This window comes from Pseudoliparis swirei, chromosome 1, assembly GCF_029220125.1.
Source record: "Pseudoliparis swirei isolate HS2019 ecotype Mariana Trench chromosome 1, NWPU_hadal_v1, whole genome shotgun sequence".
In the NCBI taxonomy this organism is placed as follows: Eukaryota; Metazoa; Chordata; class Actinopteri; order Perciformes; family Liparidae; genus Pseudoliparis; species Pseudoliparis swirei.
Genome location: NC_079388.1, coordinates 9634328 through 9658000, shown reverse-complemented (window position 1 = coordinate 9658000; position 23673 = coordinate 9634328). Strand labels below are relative to the sequence as shown.

The 23673-nt window shown below is 40.5% G+C and overlaps 3 protein-coding genes across 4 annotated transcripts; 1 reads left to right on the top strand and 2 right to left on the bottom strand.

The window, feature by feature from the left end:
* Positions 1-1154: 1154 nt before the first annotated feature.
* On the bottom strand, positions 1155-4818 carry si:ch211-215i13.3 (brain and acute leukemia cytoplasmic protein). The gene is made up of 3 exons (XM_056416068.1): positions 4577-4818; positions 4216-4340; positions 1155-2941 (listed from the first exon to the last, which is right to left on the bottom strand). Exons 1-3 carry the CDS (start codon positions 4713-4715, stop codon positions 2816-2818), a joined length of 390 nt encoding a protein of 129 aa, XP_056272043.1. The 5' UTR covers positions 4716-4818; the 3' UTR covers positions 1155-2815.
* A 1718-nt stretch (positions 4819-6536) lies between these two features.
* On the bottom strand, positions 6537-13813 carry atp6v1c1b (ATPase H+ transporting V1 subunit C1b). The gene is made up of 13 exons (XM_056413002.1): positions 13677-13813; positions 12378-12553; positions 12216-12283; positions 11988-12073; positions 11683-11777; positions 11389-11480; positions 10712-10810; positions 10236-10304; positions 8726-8818; positions 8306-8399; positions 7974-8071; positions 7676-7799; positions 6537-7364 (listed from the first exon to the last, which is right to left on the bottom strand). Exons 2-13 carry the CDS (start codon positions 12507-12509, stop codon positions 7266-7268), a joined length of 1149 nt encoding a protein of 382 aa, XP_056268977.1. The 5' UTR covers positions 12510-12553; positions 13677-13813; the 3' UTR covers positions 6537-7265.
* A 3139-nt stretch (positions 13814-16952) lies between these two features.
* azin1b (antizyme inhibitor 1b) lies at positions 16953-23324 on the top strand. 2 transcript variants are annotated; one of them, XM_056412983.1, is made up of 11 exons: positions 16953-17117; positions 17947-18063; positions 18450-18634; positions 18813-18986; positions 19232-19404; positions 19618-19831; positions 19980-20054; positions 20255-20420; positions 20851-20960; positions 21490-21707; positions 21815-23324. In XM_056412983.1, exons 3-11 carry the CDS (start codon positions 18533-18535, stop codon positions 21888-21890), a joined length of 1308 nt encoding a protein of 435 aa, XP_056268958.1. In that variant the 5' UTR covers positions 16953-17117; positions 17947-18063; positions 18450-18532; the 3' UTR covers positions 21891-23324. The 2 variants fall into 2 exon arrangements, with proteins under 2 accessions (XP_056268958.1, XP_056268966.1); XM_056412991.1 differs by having other exon boundaries at positions 21490-21718; positions 21815-21898.
* Positions 23325-23673: the final 349 nt, after the last annotated feature.

Sequence of the window (23673 nt, the reverse complement as noted above, 5' to 3'; positions counted from 1 at the left end):
CGGAAATCGTCATTTTGTAAACCGCATAACTTCCGCCACCAACTGTGTAGGCCAAATTCAGTGAGATTAAAGGTTAAAGGACACCGTATACTTGTTAAATATAATGGTTGAGATGGGTGGGAAGTAACTACCTTATTCAAGTGTATTTGCAAGATCAGATAAACACCATTCTTAAGTGCAAAATAACAATATGAAAATTACACAATTTGGAGATGGTGTTAAGAAAACACTAGTTTATTTAATACTTCCTGGAGTGCTACACAATCTATTTTCGCAAAGGGAACCCTACATTTTGAGAAATTACATTTTAAATTGTATCTCTTATCAAATAATGTTGGTTAAACCACTGTGTCCTTTTTTAAAGGTAAGGTGTCACTATCGCTATAAAGAGGCGCCATATATTAACTAATAACACATGATCATATAGCATTGTGTTCGTGTTCTGTTGAAACATTTACTTTGAGTGTCTGATTTTCTCTGAAGTACCCATGATCCTTCTGGTGTATGTTGTGTTCTGAGTAAATCCTCTCCATGCTGTTTCTTCTGCTCCCCAGAACAAGACAGCCTGTGGACGCATATTGGACACCATCAACCTCTAAAAAAAACACATAGCACCACCAGATGCAAGGCTTTCCACTATTTCCTTTCCCTAATGGACTTTCAGTTCTTCTGTCACCAATGTGGCCATTACTGTTGCTCTATGTTGATTCTCGTACCTGGCTAACTGAGTTAGCCGGATTATTTTCAGAATAAGATTACATAAATCAGGCTTTTCGGTTTCACAAAGCAAATTTGGCAAAATCCCCATAGCAACACGTCCAAAAACTTGAACCTGCTCCAGCGCAGGCTAATTTACAGAGTTTACAGACTATGATATTAGGCGATATGTTTTATTAACAAGAATAGTTTCTTGGAGGAGCATTTCATCCCTGTATATTATGGGACTCTAGGACAAAAATACAATAAATAAATACATTTCAGATGATTATCATACGAAAAAAGTATGTATTAGTAAACAAATAGATAACTGTCAACTCGTGTGGTTGTGGGCTCGGTAAAGGAAAAAGGGAAACTGTATCTAAAAGTATCCGTAAGGTTTAGAAACACATCAATACATTAATAGTAAGGAGAAATGACTACAGATCTCATAAAACTTAAGAAGCTGACAACAATTTTAATTCAATGAAGTATACTGTGGTTGATCATGGGTTTAAATGTTGTTTTCCATCACAAAAGTTTGCCTGTACACATTCAAACGTTATCATCTCATGGAATCATGACCAACTCTTGACAAGCAACAGCTATCACAAGCAGAACATGTTCGGTCCGCCTGGTAAACATCGCCACCTGCTGGCCAGAACTCTCACTCTCCTGATGACCCTTTCTAAATTACATTACATTACATGTCATTTAGCAGACGCTTTTATCCAAAGCGACTTACAATAAGTGCATTTCAACCTAGAGTACAAACTAAGAACAACAAGAATACAGGAAGTAACATTTCCTCAACATAGTCGAACTACAAAAGTACCATAAGTAAGTGCTATCTAAGTGCCACTGAAGTGCTAATCTGTGTTTTAATCCAGATATAGTCGGAAAAGGTGTGTTTTCAGTCTCCGACGGAAGATGTAGAGACTTTCTGCTGTCCTGATGTCAGTGGGGAGCTCGTTCCACCACTGAGGAGCCAGGACAGCAAACAGTCTGGATTTACAGTGATTAGCTCGAGGTGCAGGAGGCACAAGTCGATTGGCTGTTGCCGAGCGGAGCGAACGTGCCGGGGTGTACGGTGTGACCATATCCCGGATGTAGACGGGGCCCGATCCGTCTAGAGCACGGTACGCCAGGACCAGTGTTTTGAAGCGGATGCGAGCAGCCACCGGTAACCAGTGGAGAGAGCGGAGGAGCGGAGTGGTGTGGGTGAATTTCGGGAGGCTGAAGACCAGTCGAGCTGCTGCATTCTGGATGAGCTGCAGGGGTCGGATGGCCTTAGCAGGTAGACCAGCCAGGAGGGAGTTGCAGTAGTCGAGACGTGAAATGACCAGTAACGGGCATTCTAAATGACCTTCTTAATGTACTTCTCTGTGCAGTTTTTCAAATGTTACGTGTTCTAAATGAGCAAAAAAGTGTTATTTCAGACAGCTTGCTTCTGATCATGTTTGGAGACATTTTCCATCAATGCTGAAACCATTTAAGATTGATTTAAACATGCAGATCAGCCACTTAAATGACTCATCAATACAATACATAATAATGGTAAATGGTCAAATGTAACACAGTATAACAGAAAATAAGATGTAGGAGAACACATAATACTGAACAAAAAAAACTCTCAAAGTGAAAACAGGAGCAATTCAGATTAAGATATAGGCACATGCGGGTGTGTTTGTTTCTTTATCTTGCAAAGGCTGGAAAAGACAGTCTTCAGCCTTCAGGCATTAAACCTCCAAATCTCATTTTCTAAACAGCACTTCAGGGTCTTTGAAATGAAAATAATTTACAGCATTAACTGAGGTTAAACAGCAACATCATCGTTTTTCATTCACAACAAAAGGAATATACTTAAACAAAGAACTGAAGCAGATTCTTAAGGAAGGCCCCACACAGAAAACCTTTGATGTGCAGGGTGTGATTATCATGTGCAAACGGGACGGTCTGTTCTTGTTTCCTTTCAAATTGGCTTAACACAGTGACTCATTCCCTGACCGGCACCATAAGCATGGGAGAAGAGCATGGTGGAGAAACCCCGTCCCATCGTCTGGTGAACTTTTCACAGCTGGAGCTGCCATCTTTCTCTCCACAGAGTCTTGGCTTTTCTTCATCTTTCATCACACACGTTCCCAGGTTCAGCGTCTCCACTGCTGTTGATATTGACGGGCTGCCCGTCCTTAGACAACGCGCCGGCCTCTTTTGACGCCCTCCTTTTGGACTCACGAGTGGTTTGCTGGGAAAAAATGTGTGAAAGAGTTTTGAATGCCACATCATGTCAACAGACGGGGAGCGAGTGGGCAACACTGGACAACTGAGACCTGAGTCACTGAAGCTGTGCCCATAAGTGGGAGTTATTTGTAATCTGTTAGGTTGTGGAATTGATTTTTAAATTCAATAAGCACATTTGTGAAACTTAAAAACAATAATGTATTAAAAACATGCAGAATAAAAGTTTCCAAGCGGTGTTATCTGTCTGTCTCCTTTTACCTGCTGTTCATGAGAATAAAAAGCCCATGCATTTGCATTTAGAGCAGATAATAGCTCCTTTAGTGCAGTATAGCTCTTACAATAAAATATGAGGAAAATAGAGAAAGAATAAATCAAATGTTATGGTATAGGGCACAGGCAAATGAAGATAATTCATACAAAATATATAATTATAAATGGTAACTGTTTGCACTCACAGCTGTATGTCCAGAGGACACTCAAACATTAAAATTCAGGAAAACATAGTGTAAATAAATGCAGATAAAACAAGCATATGTCTGGAACTATGTTTAATTTTCACATTTGATTAATTGTTAATAGCAATGTAAGACAATAGTGAAAATTACCTATCTTCTAATTCTTTATTTTATCCGTCCATCCATCAGCCCAAACCACAAACTAATAGACTAAGAACAGATATCCCAAACGCCCCTTTGGAAAAGGGCTGCAACTAATAACTTGTTTCATTAGGATCAATACTGTTTATTTTAGAAAGACCCAGGGGGACAGCTGTGAGTTGCTTCTTCTGATCGACTATTCAGTGTCTTTATTGACAAAGAAAAGCAGCAGGTCCTCGTATTGTGTATGGTTGTTGTTGTCGTGTGTGTCTATATTTGCATCTTCCTCAACATTTTGCCTGTAAATATTATAAAGCCATTCTGGGCCAACTTAATAGCATATATTTGCAACCCTATTTCATAACATGATCTCAGCTCACTAGACAGCTGCCCTCATTCCTTCCCTACAGCTGTTCTCAGAAGTTAAATTAAGAAAGTTGATGTCCAAATTCAATACTCTTATCAAATTCCAAACATAGCATGAATAAATTCAGAACTATACTGATTCTGATTCCTCATAAAGTTGCAGAGCAACCTCTCAGAAGGACTTTCAAACACTTCATATGCACATGTCATGTCAGAGGACAGTATGTCATGCTGTTGGGTCTCACGGCTGTAACATCACCACGGTGTTGATGTTTAGCAGTCAGACGAGCCGATACCTGCTACCAGTGACACCTACATCACTCAAGGAGCGCCTGGGTCTCCTCTGGTGGTTGGAGCCAGTGGACGTGAGGGCCTGCTTCCCACACTGAGTGCCTGTGTTCACCATCCTCTTCTCCCTCAGACTGGCCTCCAGAGCTTTACCTTTGGACAGCAGTAAGGGCTGAGGTTATCATGGGAAACCGGAAGATGAGTGTCCTTGCTTCTTTCAACAATAAGACAATAGTAGAGATGCACAACATGTCAAGGAGTTGACAGCTGGCAGTGGGGATTGTTTAGCTTCCCTGTGATCCCTATGTGTGCATCATGTTGTCATCTGACTGTGATGTGGCCTGTGGCTCATGCAAAGACAGACGATGCAGTGGAAACAGCGCGCTTACTGTTTGCTACTGGCAGAGAGGTCTCGATGTCCGTGTTGGTAAGCCACGTCGATTCCGTTTCTCTGGTCCAGCTCTCGTGGTACCTCGGCTCGATGATCGTGTCCGCCCGACTCCCTCCGCAACCCATCGGGAAAATCATCCACGGCAGGTGCGGCTGACTCGGGCTGAACGCGGCTCGGGTTGCAGCATCTTCTCCCGGACCTCTACTGCGGCTCGATCCTTTGTTCCGTCTCCATCATCAATCGGAGCTGCTGCTGATGTTGATGCTCTCCACCGACAGCAGCTGACCAGCATTAACACACAGCGGAGCTACATGCGTCATCCAACTGCACCCAGTCGGCCCGCTGATTGGCTGTGAGGGATATCAACTCTGTCACCAGTCATCATGCAAATACCAATCAAAATCCCTCTTTACTTTAAGTCCCTCAATTTAGCATGTATACATCTATACAAAATTTTTTGTAATATTATAATGTTGCCTAAAGTTGTACTGATCAGATGGTTCTGTGTAATAACAGTCACTTATTTTTAACTGTTTTAATGTCATTCATACATTGTTTATACATCACTCTTCTCTTATCTCTCCATCCTGGAGAGGGATCCTCCTCTGTTGCTCTCCTGAAGGTTTCTTCCCTTTTTTCCCCCTGAAGGGTTATTTGGGAGTTTTTCCTGATCCGATGCGAGGTTTTGGGGCAGGGATGTCTATGTGTTCAGATTGTAAAGCACTCCGAGACAAATTTGTAATTTGTGAAATTGGGCTATACAAATAAACTGAATTGAATTGAATTATGAGTGCCAACAGGAGTTATAGTTGTTAATAAACACCTGTTATATGAGCTTATACTGCATAAGCCATTTATCAATAAGTATACTACATATAATACTACATATTACGGCTTAGAGTAAAGTATTCCCTAAACCATGCATCAATGTCTTTAAACAAAATTGTTCATTTTGAGTTAATCAAAAATAATTATTTACTGTTTTAAGTTGAAAGCCCATTTGCCATTTTTTTTAGATTTTTTTTCTTTTCTATTAAGCCATCATGTCAGCTGTTACATGTTAATAAATAAATGTTTATTTAATACATATCACAGTGCTTTACAAAAGACAAACATATTCAACAATAGGAATATCATATAAACAGTTAAAATGAGACTTTACGTCTCATGGGGTCATCGGACCCTATGAGACGGCATAGATCCTATCTGCCTGATGGATCTGGGTCGTGGAATTCCTGCTCCTGACTACGCCACTGTCCTGTTGAGAGACTCCGCCCCTCCTCCCCACCGCCATCTGCCTGATGGATGTGGGAGTCTCCATCCCGTGGGGATGCCTGCTATATATATATACCTACTCATATCATCAATATGTATTGTCATTTAATGTATTTTCTCTCTCTCTGTACACATTACATCTATTGCATCTGTCCATCCTAGAGAGATCCTCCTCTCCCTCTCTCCTCCTCTCTTTCTTTTTTTTTTTCCCCTTTTTTTTTTTTGGGTTTTTTTTCCTTCGATGTGAGGTTTTGGGGGGGGGATGTCTGTGTGTGTACAGATTGTAAAGCACTCCGAGACAAATTTGTAATTTGTGAAATTGGGCTATACAAATAAACTGAATTGAATTGAATTGAGACAAATAACCAAATTAGAAAAGGTTAAAGAAAAATACGAATATACCTTGATAGATTGAGTTTCAGTATGTAATAAAAGGGTTTTACAATATCTAATCTGCAATTGTAAACATTATAAAGTGGTTAATAAAAGTATTTTTGGCCCAGATGCTGAAAAGGTGGCATTGATTAATTAATGGAAATTCCAAAGTTAGATTATATTAATGGCTTGATCCATTTATAAATACTTAAACCATAAAAACAGTGATTGTGATGTTGGTCAATATCAGCCTGAAAACATTTATGAACTTTATTCTGCAGTTAAAAAGCACAGTGAGCCAAAGCCAATTATATTTCACATAGATTTATTTTTCACATTAATTTGAAATATATGGTGTCATTCACAGTTTTAATGACATTACAGTATTTTGCACATAGACCCATCATAGTTTTTTCTCAAACTGCTTAATATACAGAAAGTATAGGACCATAGAATCCGCATATTGCTTATAGTAACTGTAAAATGATCCATCTGAGTTTCACAGGATCACAGCTTTAGGGGGAGGGGGGGAGGGTGTAACAATGGACAACTACTTGTAAACAGATATTCCTTACATGGAGCTCAAACACATCACTTTCAAAAACTGAACAAAACAAAAAATATATTCACTGATTTTAGAGGCTTTAAATAAATACTATATTTAGCATACATTTATTTTTCTCCCCATTTTCCCCACATATGTACCATTTGTGTTACTTTGAATAAAGTAGACTGACAGGAGAGAAACAACAATAAAAATGGAGCAATGTTATGTCCTTTGATAGGGAATGTTTGGTGAATGTCACCTTGAGCGATTCACTTTTACATCATGGTCCAAAGAGGAAGTAGAAAAGAACAAAGAAGATGGCACATAATCATTTGGTATATTAGAACAGGCCCTAGGAATGTACCAGGAGCAACAGAGAGGGCGGGAATGAAAACTGAAAAACAGGGTGGAAATAAATTAAAATCTTGGGGATGTGATCGTGTCACATCGGCGTAATACCGCACAGAGTGAGATGATGATGGAAATTCATCTAGACTTTGAAGTCCAGCAGGTTGCAGTCGATCTTGAAGTAAACATACGGGTAGTACTCCTGCTGGCTCAAGTTCAACCCTGGGATGTCCATAGCAGCCTGCAGCCACAACAGAGACAGTTAGACAACATAATCACACACACACAATCATTAGAAAAACAATGTAATTTGTACTATTGTGCAATTGAAACAATAAGTTTGCAGCCAAGTCAAGAGCAGTTAGGGAAATGTATCTATAGGTAATCCAGTCCCTCCATCCTGAAGTGACAACCAGATGTCAGGAGCTCAAACACATCAGAGGATCTTAGTCATCCTCAGGACCCTGTTACATGTCAGAGAGCTGGACCTGCCTTCCTCCAATCATTTTACGTGACACTTTCACTATCAAAGAGCGTGTGACGGGGACTCACATCAATGATCGCAGCGCTGCTGTCCAGGTGTTTGTACAGGTCGTAGACCACCTCTCTCAGCTTCTTCATGTTCTTCTTGTTGGGCTGCAGCAGCATGGCCTGGAAGTTCACCGGCAGCCCATACCTATGAATCACAAAAAGTCTTTCAGACATTTTTCCTCTTTCATAGGAAACAAGAATAAAGTAATGTTGCATTAAAAAGGGTGAGAGTATGGACGTGAAAGTATGCAAAGAGTAACAGACAGATGAACTTCACTGAGGGTGTTTCATGTAAGCTGCTGGGTCTTCACTTGCTTACCTCAAAACCGATTCCACAAACACACTAAGGGCTTTTATGTGAATCCACGCGATGAAGGCTTCGCTGAAATTCACTTTCAGCCACCGTACCAAAGGCCCCTGGGTGGATAGAAACAGCATTTTATTGTTTTCTAGAATATATATATATATATATATAAAGAATATATACTTGTTAACTGGCTTAAATTACCATTTTTGATGTTTATTTAATTAAATCATCCTCGTGACAGAATTCTATTTAACTGGTTTCAGCCCAATGTAAGAAAGCTCCAGGAGCTTCCTCCTTCTCTTCTTAGTCAGTATTACTGTTAATGACAAAAATAGCCGTCATACAAACTGTTTCTTCTTGTCAGTGGACAAACGTGTCATCTCTTCTTTGTCTGCCTTCAACTCCTCCTCATTATACTGGAAATCCCGCATTGTGTACCTAGGTCAGGGCACACAGCAGAGGGCTGGCAATCAGCCGTCACACACACACACACACACACACAAGGGCTACAGACAAAGATGATACATAAACATAGATCCTAGTCGTCCTAACTGGAGAGACGGTCGAGTGCTGGCCAATTGTGTTTATTATAGAATGGCAGTCTTTTTTTAGAGCATAACAAGCCAGTTCCTTTGTTAACACATAAGTAGCCTATTGCAATAATGAGATATCATTACTGCCATTTATCTGTGGATGATTTTACAAAAACACAAAATAGAAACATGAAACAAAGATATCTTGAATGGAAGATAAAATTAATTTACTTGTTTTCTCTGGCTTTGTGCTTGAAGTCATCGATAGCCTTCGTAAAGAGAGTGACACTGAACAGACCGCTGTCGTTGTCCTCAAACAGCAGCCTGGAGGAGAGGACATGACACACAGCTTTGTTTATACTGCAAACTCATATCTCATATCCATGGACTACTGTAATGCCTTTGTACAAGCCAGTCAAGTCTAACATTCATTGTAAAGAAACAAAGGTTGAAAACCCTGTAAATAATTTGATTTGGCTGCAAAATATTTACTCAAAATAAGGATTTATTTAAGACCTCATGTTTCTATAACATCTAAAAACAAACTGGCCTGCTTTGAATAATCCAAGACACGTAAATAGTGTTTTTATCAGTTAACTATTTGTGACAGGTCTGACACCGGGACATTCACGCCAAGTTACAAAAAGTCAGCAACCCTTTGCGGCCCCCTTGACGCGCGACGCACAGGCGACCATAAACTAAGCTGGGAGCTGGATACATAAAGTACGTTTGACACATTTCAGGCTGTTTTTACAAAAAAAAGGAAAGCTGCTGACAAAAAGAAGGACAGGATTATTGTCATCTTCCCATCTCCTTCTCAAGCTCAGCTGCTGAAAACGCTCATCCACGCCTCCATCGCCTCACGACTCGACTACAGCAACAGCCATCTCATTCTTTCCAATACACTTCTCTGCAGAGGACCACCTCCTCACAAAAACAAAAACACAAACCAACTGTGTGTGCTGGAACCAAATCATAGATATTATATAGAAAGAATAAGATACGGATCAAGTCAGCATTACCAAAGCACTCGATTTGTGCCAGGTTTGAATGCCGGTGTTGACATGGTATTATCAAGGTAGAGATAGAAACCATCACAAATAGTCCCCTTTCAAGCTGCATACGATATATATGAGGTTTCCCATTTCCTGTTGCATTTGCAGATATGTTTTGGTTGCTAGGTTACTGTACCACACTTAGCCATGTCTGTCCAAAAGCCCGAACATAACGACTCATATCATACGGCCCGGTTGGCAAAAGGTCAACCACATAATCTTTTCTATTTTGATTCGAGTCTGTTGCTTTTTAAGGGTCAGCAATGAAATGTTTCCGATAATATTCAGACCTGTTGAAGCAACTGTCGTGGACATGTACGACGTGGAGGGTGGCGCACTGCCTGACAATAAATATATCAATATTCAAGTTGGTCCCTTTCCCCGACAGCTATAACCCCATATTCACTCTTGTTTTGGAGTGAGTGCTTACCATCTGGCAGTTACATTGAAAAAAAATAGTTCAGGCAGGGGCCGGGTCTCTGCAGATACAGACACTACCACACACCTCTAGTGGCTCAAGTGGTGATGGAGAGTAATTATGTTGCCTATTTATTAGTCTATAATTATTTATTTATTTTCAACGAAGACTTTAAAATCAGATACGTCACAAAACACAATTGTCTTCTTCTTTTGGTAGATCATTCATACATTTGTGAAAAGTAATTAAACTGAACCACCAAGCTTACTTTGTGGAGCGTGGCACGACCATTTCTGCCAGAGTCTCATACGTCTTCTGCCAGTCAGCATAACTTGTCCTGTGAGGGTGTAAAGGGAAGGGTAACAGCAAGAACCAAGAAGCCTCTTGGGAACGACATGATGGGACTGAAAATGACCTTCATCTACCCCATGGAACCCCCATTTCATCCATTACGCAAACCGCTTATTCTATTTTAGGGTCGTGGGGCGCTGGAGCCGATCCCAGCTGACATTGGGCAAGATTTTAGAGTCTCCAGTTAACCTAAGATGCACATCTTTGGGCCACAGACGGAGAACCACGGGGAGAACGTGCAAACTCCGGAATCGGGGATCGATTGTAGTTCGACCTTGTAGCCCATGCAGCTGAAGAGGAGATCCTCTATCAAATCTACCATTGATACAATGACATGAGAACTCTTACCTCCCCGTATAGTGACTATATAGATACAGATGTCAGTGTACTTACTTTGGGACAACCACCAGCATGGTAATAAGGTACTCTGAGTCCAGTACAAAATCTTCTTTCTTCACTATGTCAGCCAAACTCCTGGTTAACAAACTCCCCCTAAAAGATGACACATGCAGGTCAGATACTCAGGCAACTTCAATCTTTACAAAGTGATACAAATAATCTGTATTGTACACATTTAACAAAACATATTTGAATATTTGAATCCCCTCCTCCTTTGAGGTGTGACGATATGCAAAAAAGGCTGCCAAATGTTATAAAGTTACATTTTGGAAACATTTTTTATTTAAGTTACAGCAGAATTTCAGGGCAGCTCAGAAAGGGTGATGTGTAAAATGTATATTGTTAAGATGACAATGTTAAGTGAGTTTTTACTTCAAAGCTATGGCAGGAAAAGGGAAAACAGAAAAATATGTTCTGTGGTTTCTGTCTGTAACTGCTGTGTGTAGGGACCAGGATGACATACGTACATGCTGTCATGAAGGTAAGTATTGCATGAGGACTAACTTTAACATTGATCTCTTGTACAGGAAGATAACCACAGATAAAACATGAGATAATATTTTGCAATAAAGCTAAAGGAGTTCCACAGTATTTGGCGTTAGTCAATGCTTCCGCAATCAAATTACAGACAACATACAGTGTATTCATGTTATTATTATTTTATAACTCACGCATTCTTCCTCTCCAAGTTCTGCAGGTTTCCCTTCAGGTTGTTGTAGGCTGAAGCTCTGGCCTTCAGGTCATTGTCGATCTGCGTCGCTTGCTAGAGAACAATAAGAGAAGGAATAAGCGTACGGTACTTCCCAAAATGTAGTAAATATAATAAATATAAAATAAATACCAGGATGGTTTCCATATTTTATAATGAGTATACAGATATACTCTACGTAGTTCAGTGGGGATAATTTCTAGCACCAAACATATAATAACTCATCAATCAAAATCAAACTGCGACAGATTTCTACCTTGGCGATTATCTCAGAGATGTTTTTCAGCGACTGTTTGATTGGATACTTAGCCATGTCCCACTGAAACCTGGTGATATAGGTGACCAGGTCAACTGTGGAACAGATTAAAGTCATCTGCATTAATCACCTTCGTTTCCAATGACTGGGTCTGATTGTACATGTGAGCACACAGGAACCTACAATGTCTTGCTCTAAAGTCCAACCAACAACATTATGCTGCTTTTTACCACCTTCGACTTATGTCTGTGAACAACCGACAGGTGTTCGTCCGGACACCAGTCTGATAAGTAAACAGCCGTTACCTCCATTAGCGAGTAGGTTCTCCTGGACTTTGTCTCGGCTGTCCTCCAAGACATCGGCCATGTACTGAGCGACCTTCTTCACCACACTGACACGAGTCACGAGAGAAGCATTAGATGACAAAAAAAGCAGAACTGTACTAAAATGTGGTATTTGTTCATCTAACAATTGTCTCCTTAGAGGGAATTATACAAACTATTTCAGTAAAGTTTGAACACATAGAGGTTTACCTTTCCACAAAGGTGTCTAGTTTGGCCAGTTCATCTGACAGACCCACCAACACATCTAGTGTTCCGACCTGTGAGAGACAAAACACACGGAAATATAAAGAAAAACCTCCACTAGACTACTTAAAGGTGGATTGACTTTGGTGGGGGATACACATGACTGACCTTGAGGTCAGGGATGTTGAACTTGTTGTTCACGGAGAGGTTGTTGGTGCGTGTTGTGGCCCCCATCAGCTTGTCCCAGGTCTGCTGGCACGTCTTCTCCCCCGGTGCAGAGATCAACCAGAATTCTGTCATGGCTGTTGGTGAGAGGTTTGTCCCGGTGTGATGTGAGGAAGTCACTGAGGCGAAAGTCAGAGAAAGAGTATCAGTAGAGCTCTGCGATTTGTTCCAGGGCTGCTGTTCTGTAGCCGACTCTGACCTCCCTGAGAAGGAGGGAAAGTAAGAAGAAAGTGGGTGATGATGATATGTATGGTGAGACATTAAAAATCACAATTAATACTATTATCATTAACAGCGTGGTAGATATTCCTAAAATAATAATAAAAACAGTATACCGTGGTTCACATTTAACTAATCAACTGTATGTAAAGTAGTTGAAATCGGCTCCTCCACAAACTGCAACATGTAGTTACTGTCACAGGAGAACACAAAACTAAACCCTGTTGACAGCTGTCGACAGTATATACAACATCGTTCCTCCTCACGCTTTCATAACTTATTCAAAAGCAGTGTGTCGGTATAATATTACATTCATGCAGCGCTACAGTAAAGCAGACGATAACACAACTAGGGTGCACGAGCTGTAACGTCATTGTCCAATAATATGAAATACATGTTACTATAACTGTGCATGATGAGAACTTACAATTTTGATATTCAAGTTTATTTGGCTGATAATATTTTGGTACCCAGATGTTTACTGTACCGCATGACTTATATTTAGCTTGAACTGCCTTTGTTAAAGTAAAGAATAGCAGTACCACGTGTCGAGGACGGATTTGCAGCTGTGTAAATATCATGAATACGAGTCATATTAATAAAATATGTGATCTTCTTTCGACGTCTATTTTTTGCTTCCGATTCATTACGTTGCTCACATATCCACATGATTGTAATAAGGTCCCTACACACTCACTGGTTGAGTGCATCAGTAAAACTCAAGAGACTGGTCTCCGTCTGCTGATCGACTATCATATGACCAGTTCGTGTTCTGCAGAGGGCATGCTAAATACTGACCCTCCTCTTCATTAAACACCACGAACAACACATGACACAGGGCTTCTGCTCTTCGTTTAGCATGTGTTAACCATTCTTACTGCAAATGACTATGAAATACTAAAGTATAGCTGGCTCCTGTGTGTTTAAATGCAGTGTTAGCTCGCTGCTGACACGAGCTTGTTTGCATCGCAGTCTCTTCTTCTGCTGTCACGACGTCATTAATCGGTATATTTCCGTACTTACCGGTATGATTATGGCTTTATAATTATGTCCACACGGTGTAATTCAGTTAAACAGACGCAGCTTCTCTTACATAGCGCAGATTAAAACAGCTTTTCGACTCAAAGGTGCATCAACATATCGTCTCACTCACAGTCAGCTGATCAGTTGTGGTGCGTCTGCGCAACGGCTGCTGCGCACTGTACTGCCTTCACGTGACCGACAAGTGCTTGTAAGATTCAAAGTCTGAATATAAAAACAGCAATAGCAAGAGTTAAGTGGTGGAAGACAAGAAAACTGATTTAATTTGTTTCCCCTTTTTTCCCCCCTCCACATCTACGTGACTAGATTGATTCATTGAGGAAGCCAAAATTAACTTCATGAGAAGAAGAAAAAAAGAATGTAAAAAAGAATAAGTGATGGACAGATGGTTAAAAAAGTCAAGCCCGTAGATTATATAGAAGTATATATACTGTATATAAGTATTACAACAACATTATAGTGGGCCTAGTAAAAATGCAATGTAGTTTTTGATTGTGGTTGGAGATGGGAAATGGTTTTCTGAGACCTAATGTGTTACCTTCATATTGTGAAGATAAGTATTACCCAATGTTATTTGATTACTTGACCTCCACTTTGATTAATCATATGACAATCCAAGAAATTTAGATGTTTTCCGCTGCATAATTTTTGGGTTAAAAAGTAGTTGTAGTATTTTCGATAGTCATTAAAGGCACCACAAGTGTTTGTTTTGACAGCTCGGTCGGTTTCACTCAATGTTGCCCTCTTCTGGTAAGATGTATGTCATACATTACTGAACAGTTCCAGTCTTTTGGTGACAATAAAATGAACAGTTAAATTAGAGTGGACTGATTATGAACTGATTCAGCTGTTTTTAATTTCTCAACCATCTCTGTCCATCATAATGCAATTAAATACATTATCCTATATATCCATCTGGCAATGTGTTAAAAGTGATATCAGGGTTAATACCACGAATATATCAAAGTAAGAATATCAAAACTACATGTTTAAATTCCACAATTAACGCTACTGCCCATCTTAAAATAGGATTATTATAAACAGCAGATGTAAAATACAGAATATTTTAAAAGGGAAAAATAATAGCTTTTAGCAACTGCAAAAGAGTGGTTATTAGTTGTGAATACTTCCTCGGAAACTATGTCGGCAACAAAATGTTTTTCTCATTTCTTTACTGTTATTTATGAGATGTTGCAAAGATAGACACCAATACTAGCTGAAACTGGTGCATATATCTGCCAAGCTACTCGAGCATTCCTTACAATTAACGATGCATATAGTTTGGAAATCTTTTTCATTTTGGAAGTGTATGCTGTGGGTATTGTTAATTGATTAGTAATACAGTTATTTATACATTTAACTTTTGCTGCAAATTTTGTTATCTTCCTGATGACAGTCAAGGAAATTTACTGAAGCATAACATCTCATTTCCTCCCATCCTCATGGACCCTGTTGTGAACCTTGAAGCACAAGGTTTACTTGTTCTCTTTACTTTACTAAACGGTGTTGCATTGTTGAATATATTAAAGCAAACAGAATTATACCCATTTCAAATAATTATCAAAGCTTTAATTTTCCTTTTTTTTCACAATAACTTTATGGCCAAATCCATGTTAGTATTTTAACTAATATTTATAGATATATAGACTGTATATAAATATATATTATCTCTATCTCAGAACTGTGAACTGTAAGGCCCAATTTGTATTATTTCCTCAGGGGCATGAGCATGACTGTACTGCATGATCTATGCATTTAGTCAAGTCACTTTGTCTCTCTGTAAAGCAGGCCAGCCAGCTCAAGGAATGTAAAATATCTGTGTCAAAGTGCTTTCATATGGGACTTTCCTTATTGTTGAGACTCCGAGGTTTTCTAGGCCACATTGTTTTGTGAACATAGTGTCCTTTGAGGTAACTGTCATTGAAGAAAAGATTAGAGCATGGGACAGCCAAACAGCTACAGACATGCAGCGTGTTGCTCCAGTGTCACAGAAATAAAAGTCATACGACTTAGGTGGCTGCAGGCTGAGATCTTTTGCCAGTTATTTTCTCTGTTGTACTGAACTCCTGACCACCACGCTTTATGAGATAAATCTCTCGAAATTAATTTCTTCCTATCAAACTGACTTACATAAAACATTAAATTATCAGAGTTGACAAAGTGTTTATTCTGGACAGATCAACAAAATATTAGGTCAGCGCTTAAATCTTAATTTTCCCCCAGATTTCTTGAGCATTAACCAAATATTCACAACCTAAACAGCGGCATATTTTGTATGTTTTGTCGTTCCTGTGTTGGAAAAGTATGTGAGTGTCACACCAGTGTTTTTTAAATCAATCAAATATCCATACAGAGTCAGAGAAAGGTGTATTGCTGAGTTCTGCACGTGAAAACCATCAAAACATGTAATTGACTGAGATTGTTTGAGAAGGTTTTTGACACACTGACTTTTCGATCTATAAAGATGTGGATAAAAAGCACTTCACAACTCCCAGAATGAATATCATGCTCGAATAGGGCCATGTTATTATGGAAACCGTTGTTGGCAGCATGTGACTGAAAAAGATGCCATATTTTTTACATTCTCAGACATACTTGGAAAGAATACAATTACCCTCAACATCTATGAATGCCCAAATGTCTTCATAGAATGCATAGTTGTTTTAAAATTTGATTTAAACATATAATACATTTATCAAATGTGATGCAGGACTTAATATTACGTTATCCAATTGTTTTAAAGTAGTTAAAATGAGCTCCATCCTAAAGAGCTGTAACAATGAAATTATAATTAAGTTATTTTACAAAAATGTTTTATGTTTGTACAAACTGACAAATATTACAATTGTAGATATATTATATACAGTGTTGGAAGAACTTTTACTTATGTATAGCTGTTTGGTTTTAATTGTTTATTTGGATTTCCATTAGTTGTTACCAGACAAACAGCTTCTCAGCCATCCTTCCCGGGGTCTAAACATAAAATATAACTCTCTCTCTCTCTCTCTCTCCCACGAAAACAAGAGCAAGGGTCTTGGACTGATTGACTAAAACGACTGGCCATCTCGGGAAAGTTTATGGTTATGTAACCTGAATAAACATCGTAGATCTACGGCGGCCTGTAAGATATTCGGAAATACATATTTGGTATGCGCTTAAAAATGCAGAAGCTCATTGGCGGAACTGACCGTTAGGCCCCGCCCATAGCAGTTGATTACTCTTCCCACTTCCTCCACTCTGCTACAGTCGTCCTCCACCCATCCACGGAAAGAGAAGACATCGCTCAGCTGCCGCTAGTCCGTCATCCAAACATATGTCACAAACCGTCCACTTTCTTTCTTACATCGTTGTGCCCACTACTCTTTAAAAATTCAGCCGAAAAAGAGAAGACGATTTTCCGAAACATTGTGGCCGTTATCTCACGTAAGTAACGCGTAACACTTGGCTTGAGTTGCTGGGATTGAGCAGGCGGACGTAACATGGCGGGCTGGTCGTTCTGCCTTCGAGCCACACAGGACACACAGACTCAATGCGTTTTGTGTTTTTGAGCTGTAATATCGTTACATTTGGAGACCTTAGGACTTAGCGTGTGGTCTAAGCACCGTTGTCGAGAGTGTGTTCCAGCTGTGTGCCGGTGTTGATGTTTATGAGGCTGTTATTAGCTAAACGCAGCGCTAACACGAGCCTCCTCGACGAGCTGCGGGCAGCCAGCTCAACGTGAGCAGCGCTCGCCTGGCCACTCGGGTCAGCCGCGCTTCCCATGTTAAACACAGCTTCACGTTTACACGCGACCTGGAAATATTAGTAACATGTCTGGGATACGGTTTAATTTTTGTTTGGGGTGACGTATTGCTATTTTTTTTTTTGTATCATCTAATTTCTCAAGTTAAGATACAACATTATCACAATACACGTGCGTGTTTTATTATTGGACCGTGATTGCATGTTGTTGACTAATGTTGACTTAGAAACAGTCGGCTGAGACAGTATGTGGTCCGGCATATTATACGAGGTGTTTATTGGGTTAAATTCAGAAGCCACGTAACCAGGCGCGAGCGTTGCTGCGTCTATCGATTGTGCCGGTGGAATCATCACAACAAATGTGACTCCATAGATCATAGCGGGAAAGTTTTTGTTCGCGTTGATATACAAAGACCGACACGACTAGGAAATAAACGCACGGTTTGTCTTTCCATCCCCAGAGTTGTCCCTATGTATTCATATGTGTGCATTTCATGTGTGTGTCCTTCAGGGCTCGCCTGTCTGTGTACAGGTGTATGAGCGCCACTCAGGGGGCCTAGGGGCGGCTCTCCACCGGGAGCACTTTGACTTCAACGCGGAGCCACCTTGGGATCCCAGCTGATAGCGGGTGAGTTCCATCTCCTGACTTGTCCATGTGAGTGACTCAGAGTCTCTTGTCCACATCATAGATGCATTTTTGCTTGCATATGCACACACCTGTAACAAAGTCCAGGAGCAAAGTCAGGCATTCGTCCCATGATGTAAGAGAACGCATGTTTGTATCGGGGTTGATGTGATTTTGAGAAAGTTAATCGATTTAGGTAAAAGCTCAATGAGGTGATTAAAAACACAGATAATAGGATATGTGTGATAAGTGTAGCTGTTGGAAATGCTTCCAGGTAGAAAGTCATCAACGATATAAACACCTCTGTATTTCATTTTCCTTGTTAATTGCACTAAATCAAGGGTATTGTGGTAATATTAATGTCTGTTCTTTTTCCCCTCCTGTTCCAGTTTGTTGCATCCCGGTCGGACCCCATTTGCTCAGTCGCAACCCCTTGACTTGCTTATCTGTTCTTTATGATTGTTGGCTTGAGATGAAAGGACTTGTTGACAAACCCAGCTACATCGTTGAACTCCTGGAGAAAGGAGTGACCCTCGAAGATGTCATTGACGTACACATCTGTGAGCAGGCTCTGGTCAGTTCAACTTTCATGTCTTTTTTTAATGGGTTCAGTGAAAGAAATTCCCCAAATTCTTCAAATAGCTTGAATGACACTTTGCGTGTTTTTCTCTTCTCTTCCATTGGTGACATTTTAGTGGTTTGACCAGTTACTATTTGTACTCAGTGCCGCCTTCACCTCCTTATGTTCCCAGGTGGAGAAGAGTGCGTTTGTGGTGGGAGACCTCGGTGCCCTGATGCGGCAGCATGTTTACTGGCAGAGTGCAGTGCCACGGATGCAGCCCTACTACCCAGTCAAGTGCAACAGCAGCCCTGCAGTCATCGAGGTGCTGGCCTCCTTGGGCCTGGGCTTCATTTGTGCCAACAAGGTCAGTTTTAAACTTTAAAAAAATGGTCTCTTTTATTTATTTATTTTTCAAACTGCATCATCCTCTTATGCAAGCGCTTGGCATTTTGGGGCAATCACATTACCAGCACTCAATTGATTACTAGTCAGTGGATGACTATTATCCCATTAACCTATGAACACACTAAATACGCTTTTGATTGTTTAAAGGGAGATTTTAGACTTTGTTGCGGAATTTTTTTCTCACACGTGTCCTCTTTTCTGCAGACTGAAGCGAGCTTGGTGCTGGAGCACGGCGTGCCACCAGAAAACATCATTCTGTCAGGAGTTTTCAAGCAGCTGGCACACATCAAACACGCAGCCAAGAACAACATCCAACATCTTATGTGCGAAAATGAGGCTGAGTTGTCCAAGATTTCACGCCTGCACCCTAGAGCAAAGTAAGTGATCAAATCCAGGAGATAAACTTTTTTTGGCTACTTTTTAATCCTTGTGCACTCCTGCAAAATTGAAGACTGTTAATCCAACAATCAGTTAACACAGGTGGATAATTGACATAAGATTGTGGAAGTTATTTTTTGTGTCAAAAACATACTTACTTTTGCTTTTATTGTTTTAATGTCTGGCTGATGGTCCTTTTTTGTATCTTGTAGATTGTTGCTGCAGTTGACCACCGAGGCTCACGCGGCTGAAACCAGCATGGCCTTTGGCTTTTCTCTGAAGAGCTGCCGGCACCTGCTGGAAGCGGCCAAGGAGCTTGGAGTCGAGGTGGTGGGGGTGACCTTTCACATCCCCAGCTCCTGCCAAGACCTGCCACAGGCCTACACCCATGCACTGTCAGATGCCCGCTGTGTGTTTGACATGGGTGTAAGTACTTTCTGGCAAATATAGAATCATAAAATGATTAGTACAACTCAAGACTGTCTGTCTGATTACTAAATGCCTTTTTATCCCTTGTACTTTCTTTTTCATTAAGAAAGTCATCATTAACTGATTGTTTGCTTTTTCTGTTCAGTTGGATCTGGGCTTTAACATGAACATCCTGGACATTGGTGGTGGATTTACTGGCTCAGAAGGTCAGCTGAAACAGGTAAGGTAAACAACTGATATTTTTTGGAATTGTCTTAATCAGACTGTCAAATCACGATGTACATGTTCTGCAAAGAAGAGGCCCAAAATATAAAACACATTAATGGCTTTCAGCTTTGGGATCATTTAATCGCAAAGTTCTTGCACATGTTTATTTTTTATTTGGAAATTACCCTGAATGCATATTTTCTGTGACTGCAGGTTGAGTCTGCCGTCAGACCGCTGCTGGATGCCTACTTCCCCCCCCTGTCTGGTGTGCAAGTGTTGGCCCAGCCAGGCAGCTTCTATGTGGCCTCGGCGTTCAGCCTGGCTGTCAACGTGGTCGGCAAAAAGGTGATGAACCGTCACTGGGACAGCCTCACTCAAGGTGAGTTACTTATTCTCCGAGGTGGTCTTTGTCCTGTGTAGTTTAGTTACAGCTGACTGAAATACATCCGTCTCTTCACCCACTGACTAATTATCTGCACATTTAGAAAAGACAGAATGGTTTGTGTTTTCATATTTGTAAGATGTCCGTGGCATAATCACAACAAAATTATCAGCAGTCCTTCATTACCAGATAATATGCCATGTTCTATATTTCTGATATCGCTGTATTGTACAGTATTATATATGTACCTGCTGCTGTCAGGCTGCACAACACACTGCAGTAGATCCTGACAAACTCAGCACTTTACTCGGCACTTTACTATATTTTCCCCCTGTATATTTAGTATTGGTTTTTAGTTTTGTATTTTATATTTATTTTCATTGATGCTCTGAAGGAATATATCATATCATATATCATATTTACACAGGTATGAACAATGAAGATGCAGAGTTCCTGTACCACATGAATGAGGGTGTTTATGGCCCATTCAGCCGCAAGCTGCTGGGAAACTGCATCGCTGCCCCATCAGTGCACAAGGTTAGTTGGGGTCAACCCCATTCAGGACTGGAAGGAAGAATCTTAAACCAGTGCTAGTTGTTTAGGGAAAGGTGGTTATGCTTTATGAGTATTTAAGGAGGCTGGATCAGAAATGAATCATGTTGACCTATGTAAAGGCTACATTGGTTCTGGATTTACACGATACAAAGCTGAGGTTTTCAACGTGTGGCAAAAAGATTATTGGCGACCTACAAACTGCAGGTTGCTCGCCAACTTCTCCCGACCAGGTCAGACCGTAAACCCCCTGGTGTTACCAAACGGTTGATCTTGGCTATCCAGTTTTAGCTGGCTTGCTAGCTAATATGTATGTTTGGGATTTTAAGAATATAAACTACAGTAATACAGGTTGCCAATGATGAAGCATCAGTTATTTGTATTGGTAATCGTACTGAACATCATTACTTCAGTTGCCATTTCACATGTAGAGTATGATTCAACATGTGCAGTAGAGATGTAATTTACTGTGAAAAGTCTTTCATTAACATTTCTGATTGTTTCCTCTCTCCAGCATGTGCTGCGTGCTGAGGAGGGAGTGTATCCCAGCAGCCTCTGGGGCCCTTCACTGGACCAGCTGGATCAGGTGGTGGAGCGCTGCCTGCTGCCTGAGCTCAGTGTGGGAGACTGGCTCTGCTTCTCCAACATGGGAGTGTGTGGCCTGGAGGAGTTCAGCTGCCTCTCTAGCTCCCCCCAGCTGCCTGTCTACTACACTGTCTCCACGTGTGACTGGTGAGGACGGAGTGAGTTAGCCGGTGACGGTTCACCACGAAAACTAATAAAGGAAGAATATGTTGCATTTACAAGGAGCTCACTTTGATGCTTGGTGTTGCCCACAGGTACAGAATGCAGGGGGCCGGTGTGGCACTGGACAGTGCCATGAAGAATGTCTCCATGGTCCGGTACAGTGTGTAACTACCCTCTGCCCCTGTCCCCTACGTTATTGCACAGATCCCCCTTAGCCTCTGCTTTCACCATGTGAGAAGAGGGGTCAGCGAGCTATTTGGGACATGGGGCTAAATGTGGTCAACTTTCCAGCCATCTTGGAAAAAGTGTCCCATTATTTCTTCCAGGAATTTGACTTTTTTTTTACCTCCTAGAAATGGGAAATAATTGGTTGTTTGAAATTGGATCGGATAGATAATCTTCCCATTCCTGCTCTGATGGACTAAAAATCTGTCTGCTAAAAGAACTCCAGCTCAAATGACAATATGCAACAAAATGGACGACTCTTTGTGGACGATCCCCCCCCCCCCCCTCTCTCCCTCCAACATGTTTTGGGTGGTTTGTTTTCTAACTCAAATCCAGCTTACAAAATGTACAATTGATTTAAATCATGTTCTCTATTGATTACCTGTTGTCAGTTGTGTAACTCCTGTGTCTGTTCAACGCCAATACATTTTGTCTGTAGATGATTTTTGAAAGAATCGAATGCCTCGTGTGGATTCTATACTTCAGACTCCTCACTTTGCATAGTTTAAATCATGACAATGATGTAACCTATTTCTTGATTGCAGCTCACCTCAATGCGTTATTATTTATTGGAATCCGATAATACAGGGGCAAATTTAAAGCGCCATCTTTAAGTGTGTTCTGCCCAGGTATTATACTGTGGGCCATCTAACAGTGTTTTCCGGTTAAGATATTTATGTGTTTTTTTTAACGCTACATGGATTAAGTGTGCTGTGATTGCCATGTGTGACCTCAGTGGTTTCCCTTTACTCGAAAGGTATGAAGGAATTGCTGTGGGAGATTCTCTCTTGGCTGAGCTGTAACTTGAATACAGAGAAGCTGCATCCACCTTAATGCACTCATTGCCTCTAATAGAGACAAGTTAATCTGGATTTAAATGCACACACACTCTTTTGTAGGTTAAATAAGTACTGTGACATTTAACACCGGAGCTCTAACTTTTCAGATCTTCATCTTAGTATCTCGTCCTTGTTTTTTTACAGGATCAGAAAAAGCAGTAACGGCGCTATTACTCAAACATAAATATGATCTATATGTGGACTTATTTGTCTATCGCTCACATGAAAGGCATGCTAGCTGTACACTGACTTCTCTGAGGCAGTGCAAATGACAAGTAATAAACGTCCTCATGCCTCAAGTTATGAGGGACATAATGCAGTCTCTTGTATAGCTAACTGTCTCACGTCTGATACAATAAAAGGTGTTACTGAACTGCAGTTTTTAAAGAATCATGCCCATGTGTGTTTATAAATGACTAATGTATTAATTACTTGCTTGTCTAAGGCACTAATGGACCATAGCCTGTTTTTGACTGTAAATTGTGCTTGTTAAAGTAATGAAAGTGAATAATTTAATACATTTCTGACTGAAATCATTTATCTTGTGTATGTGTGATCTTTGGTGCAGCAAATGGTTGTCGATTCCTACACAAAATAATAACACCATTTTAAACCCATGTGTATTTGACCTGGTAGGGTCTGATCTGGTGTGTATTCTGATTGTACAGCAGTTGGATGTCTTGGAAACAATTTAATCCAAATGTAGGGATGCTTAGGCTCATTATTCTACAGCAGAGAATGAGATCTCTTTTATGGCCTTTTTAGATGTATATTACAAGATAACAGAGCACAACAGCATCATCTTATGCCAAAAAAGAGGATTTAATCTGTAAAATTGGCTGCTGCTGTTTTCTTATTAAGTAAATCGACATGGGCTTTGATGGGGA

Coding starts and splice junctions, on each gene's coding strand:
- si:ch211-215i13.3 (XM_056416068.1), bottom strand. CDS start 4,715: ATGATTTTCCCGATGGGTTGCGGAGGGAGTCGGGCGGACACGATCATC. Junction 4,341..4,576: donor CTCTCTGCCAGTAGCAAACA/GTAAGCGCGCTG, acceptor TGCTGTCCAAAG/GTAAAGCTCTGGAGGCCAGT. Junction 2,942..4,215: donor CCAGGCGCTCCTTGAGTGAT/GTAGGTGTCACT, acceptor ATTTTTTCCCAG/CAAACCACTCGTGAGTCCAA.
- azin1b (XM_056412983.1), top strand. CDS start 18,533: ATGAAAGGACTTGTTGACAAACCCAGCTACATCGTTGAACTCCTGGAG. Junction 18,635..18,812: donor ACATCTGTGAGCAGGCTCTG/GTCAGTTCAACT, acceptor TTATGTTCCCAG/GTGGAGAAGAGTGCGTTTGT. Junction 20,421..20,850: donor CTGGGACAGCCTCACTCAAG/GTGAGTTACTTA, acceptor ATATTTACACAG/GTATGAACAATGAAGATGCA.
- atp6v1c1b (XM_056413002.1), bottom strand. CDS start 12,509: ATGACAGAATTCTGGTTGATCTCTGCACCGGGGGAGAAGACGTGCCAG. Junction 11,778..11,987: donor GAACCTACTCGCTAATGGAG/GTAACGGCTGTT, acceptor TCTGTTCCACAG/TTGACCTGGTCACCTATATC. Junction 7,365..7,675: donor GCAGCGCTGCGATCATTGAT/GTGAGTCCCCGT, acceptor TTGTGGCTGCAG/GCTGCTATGGACATCCCAGG.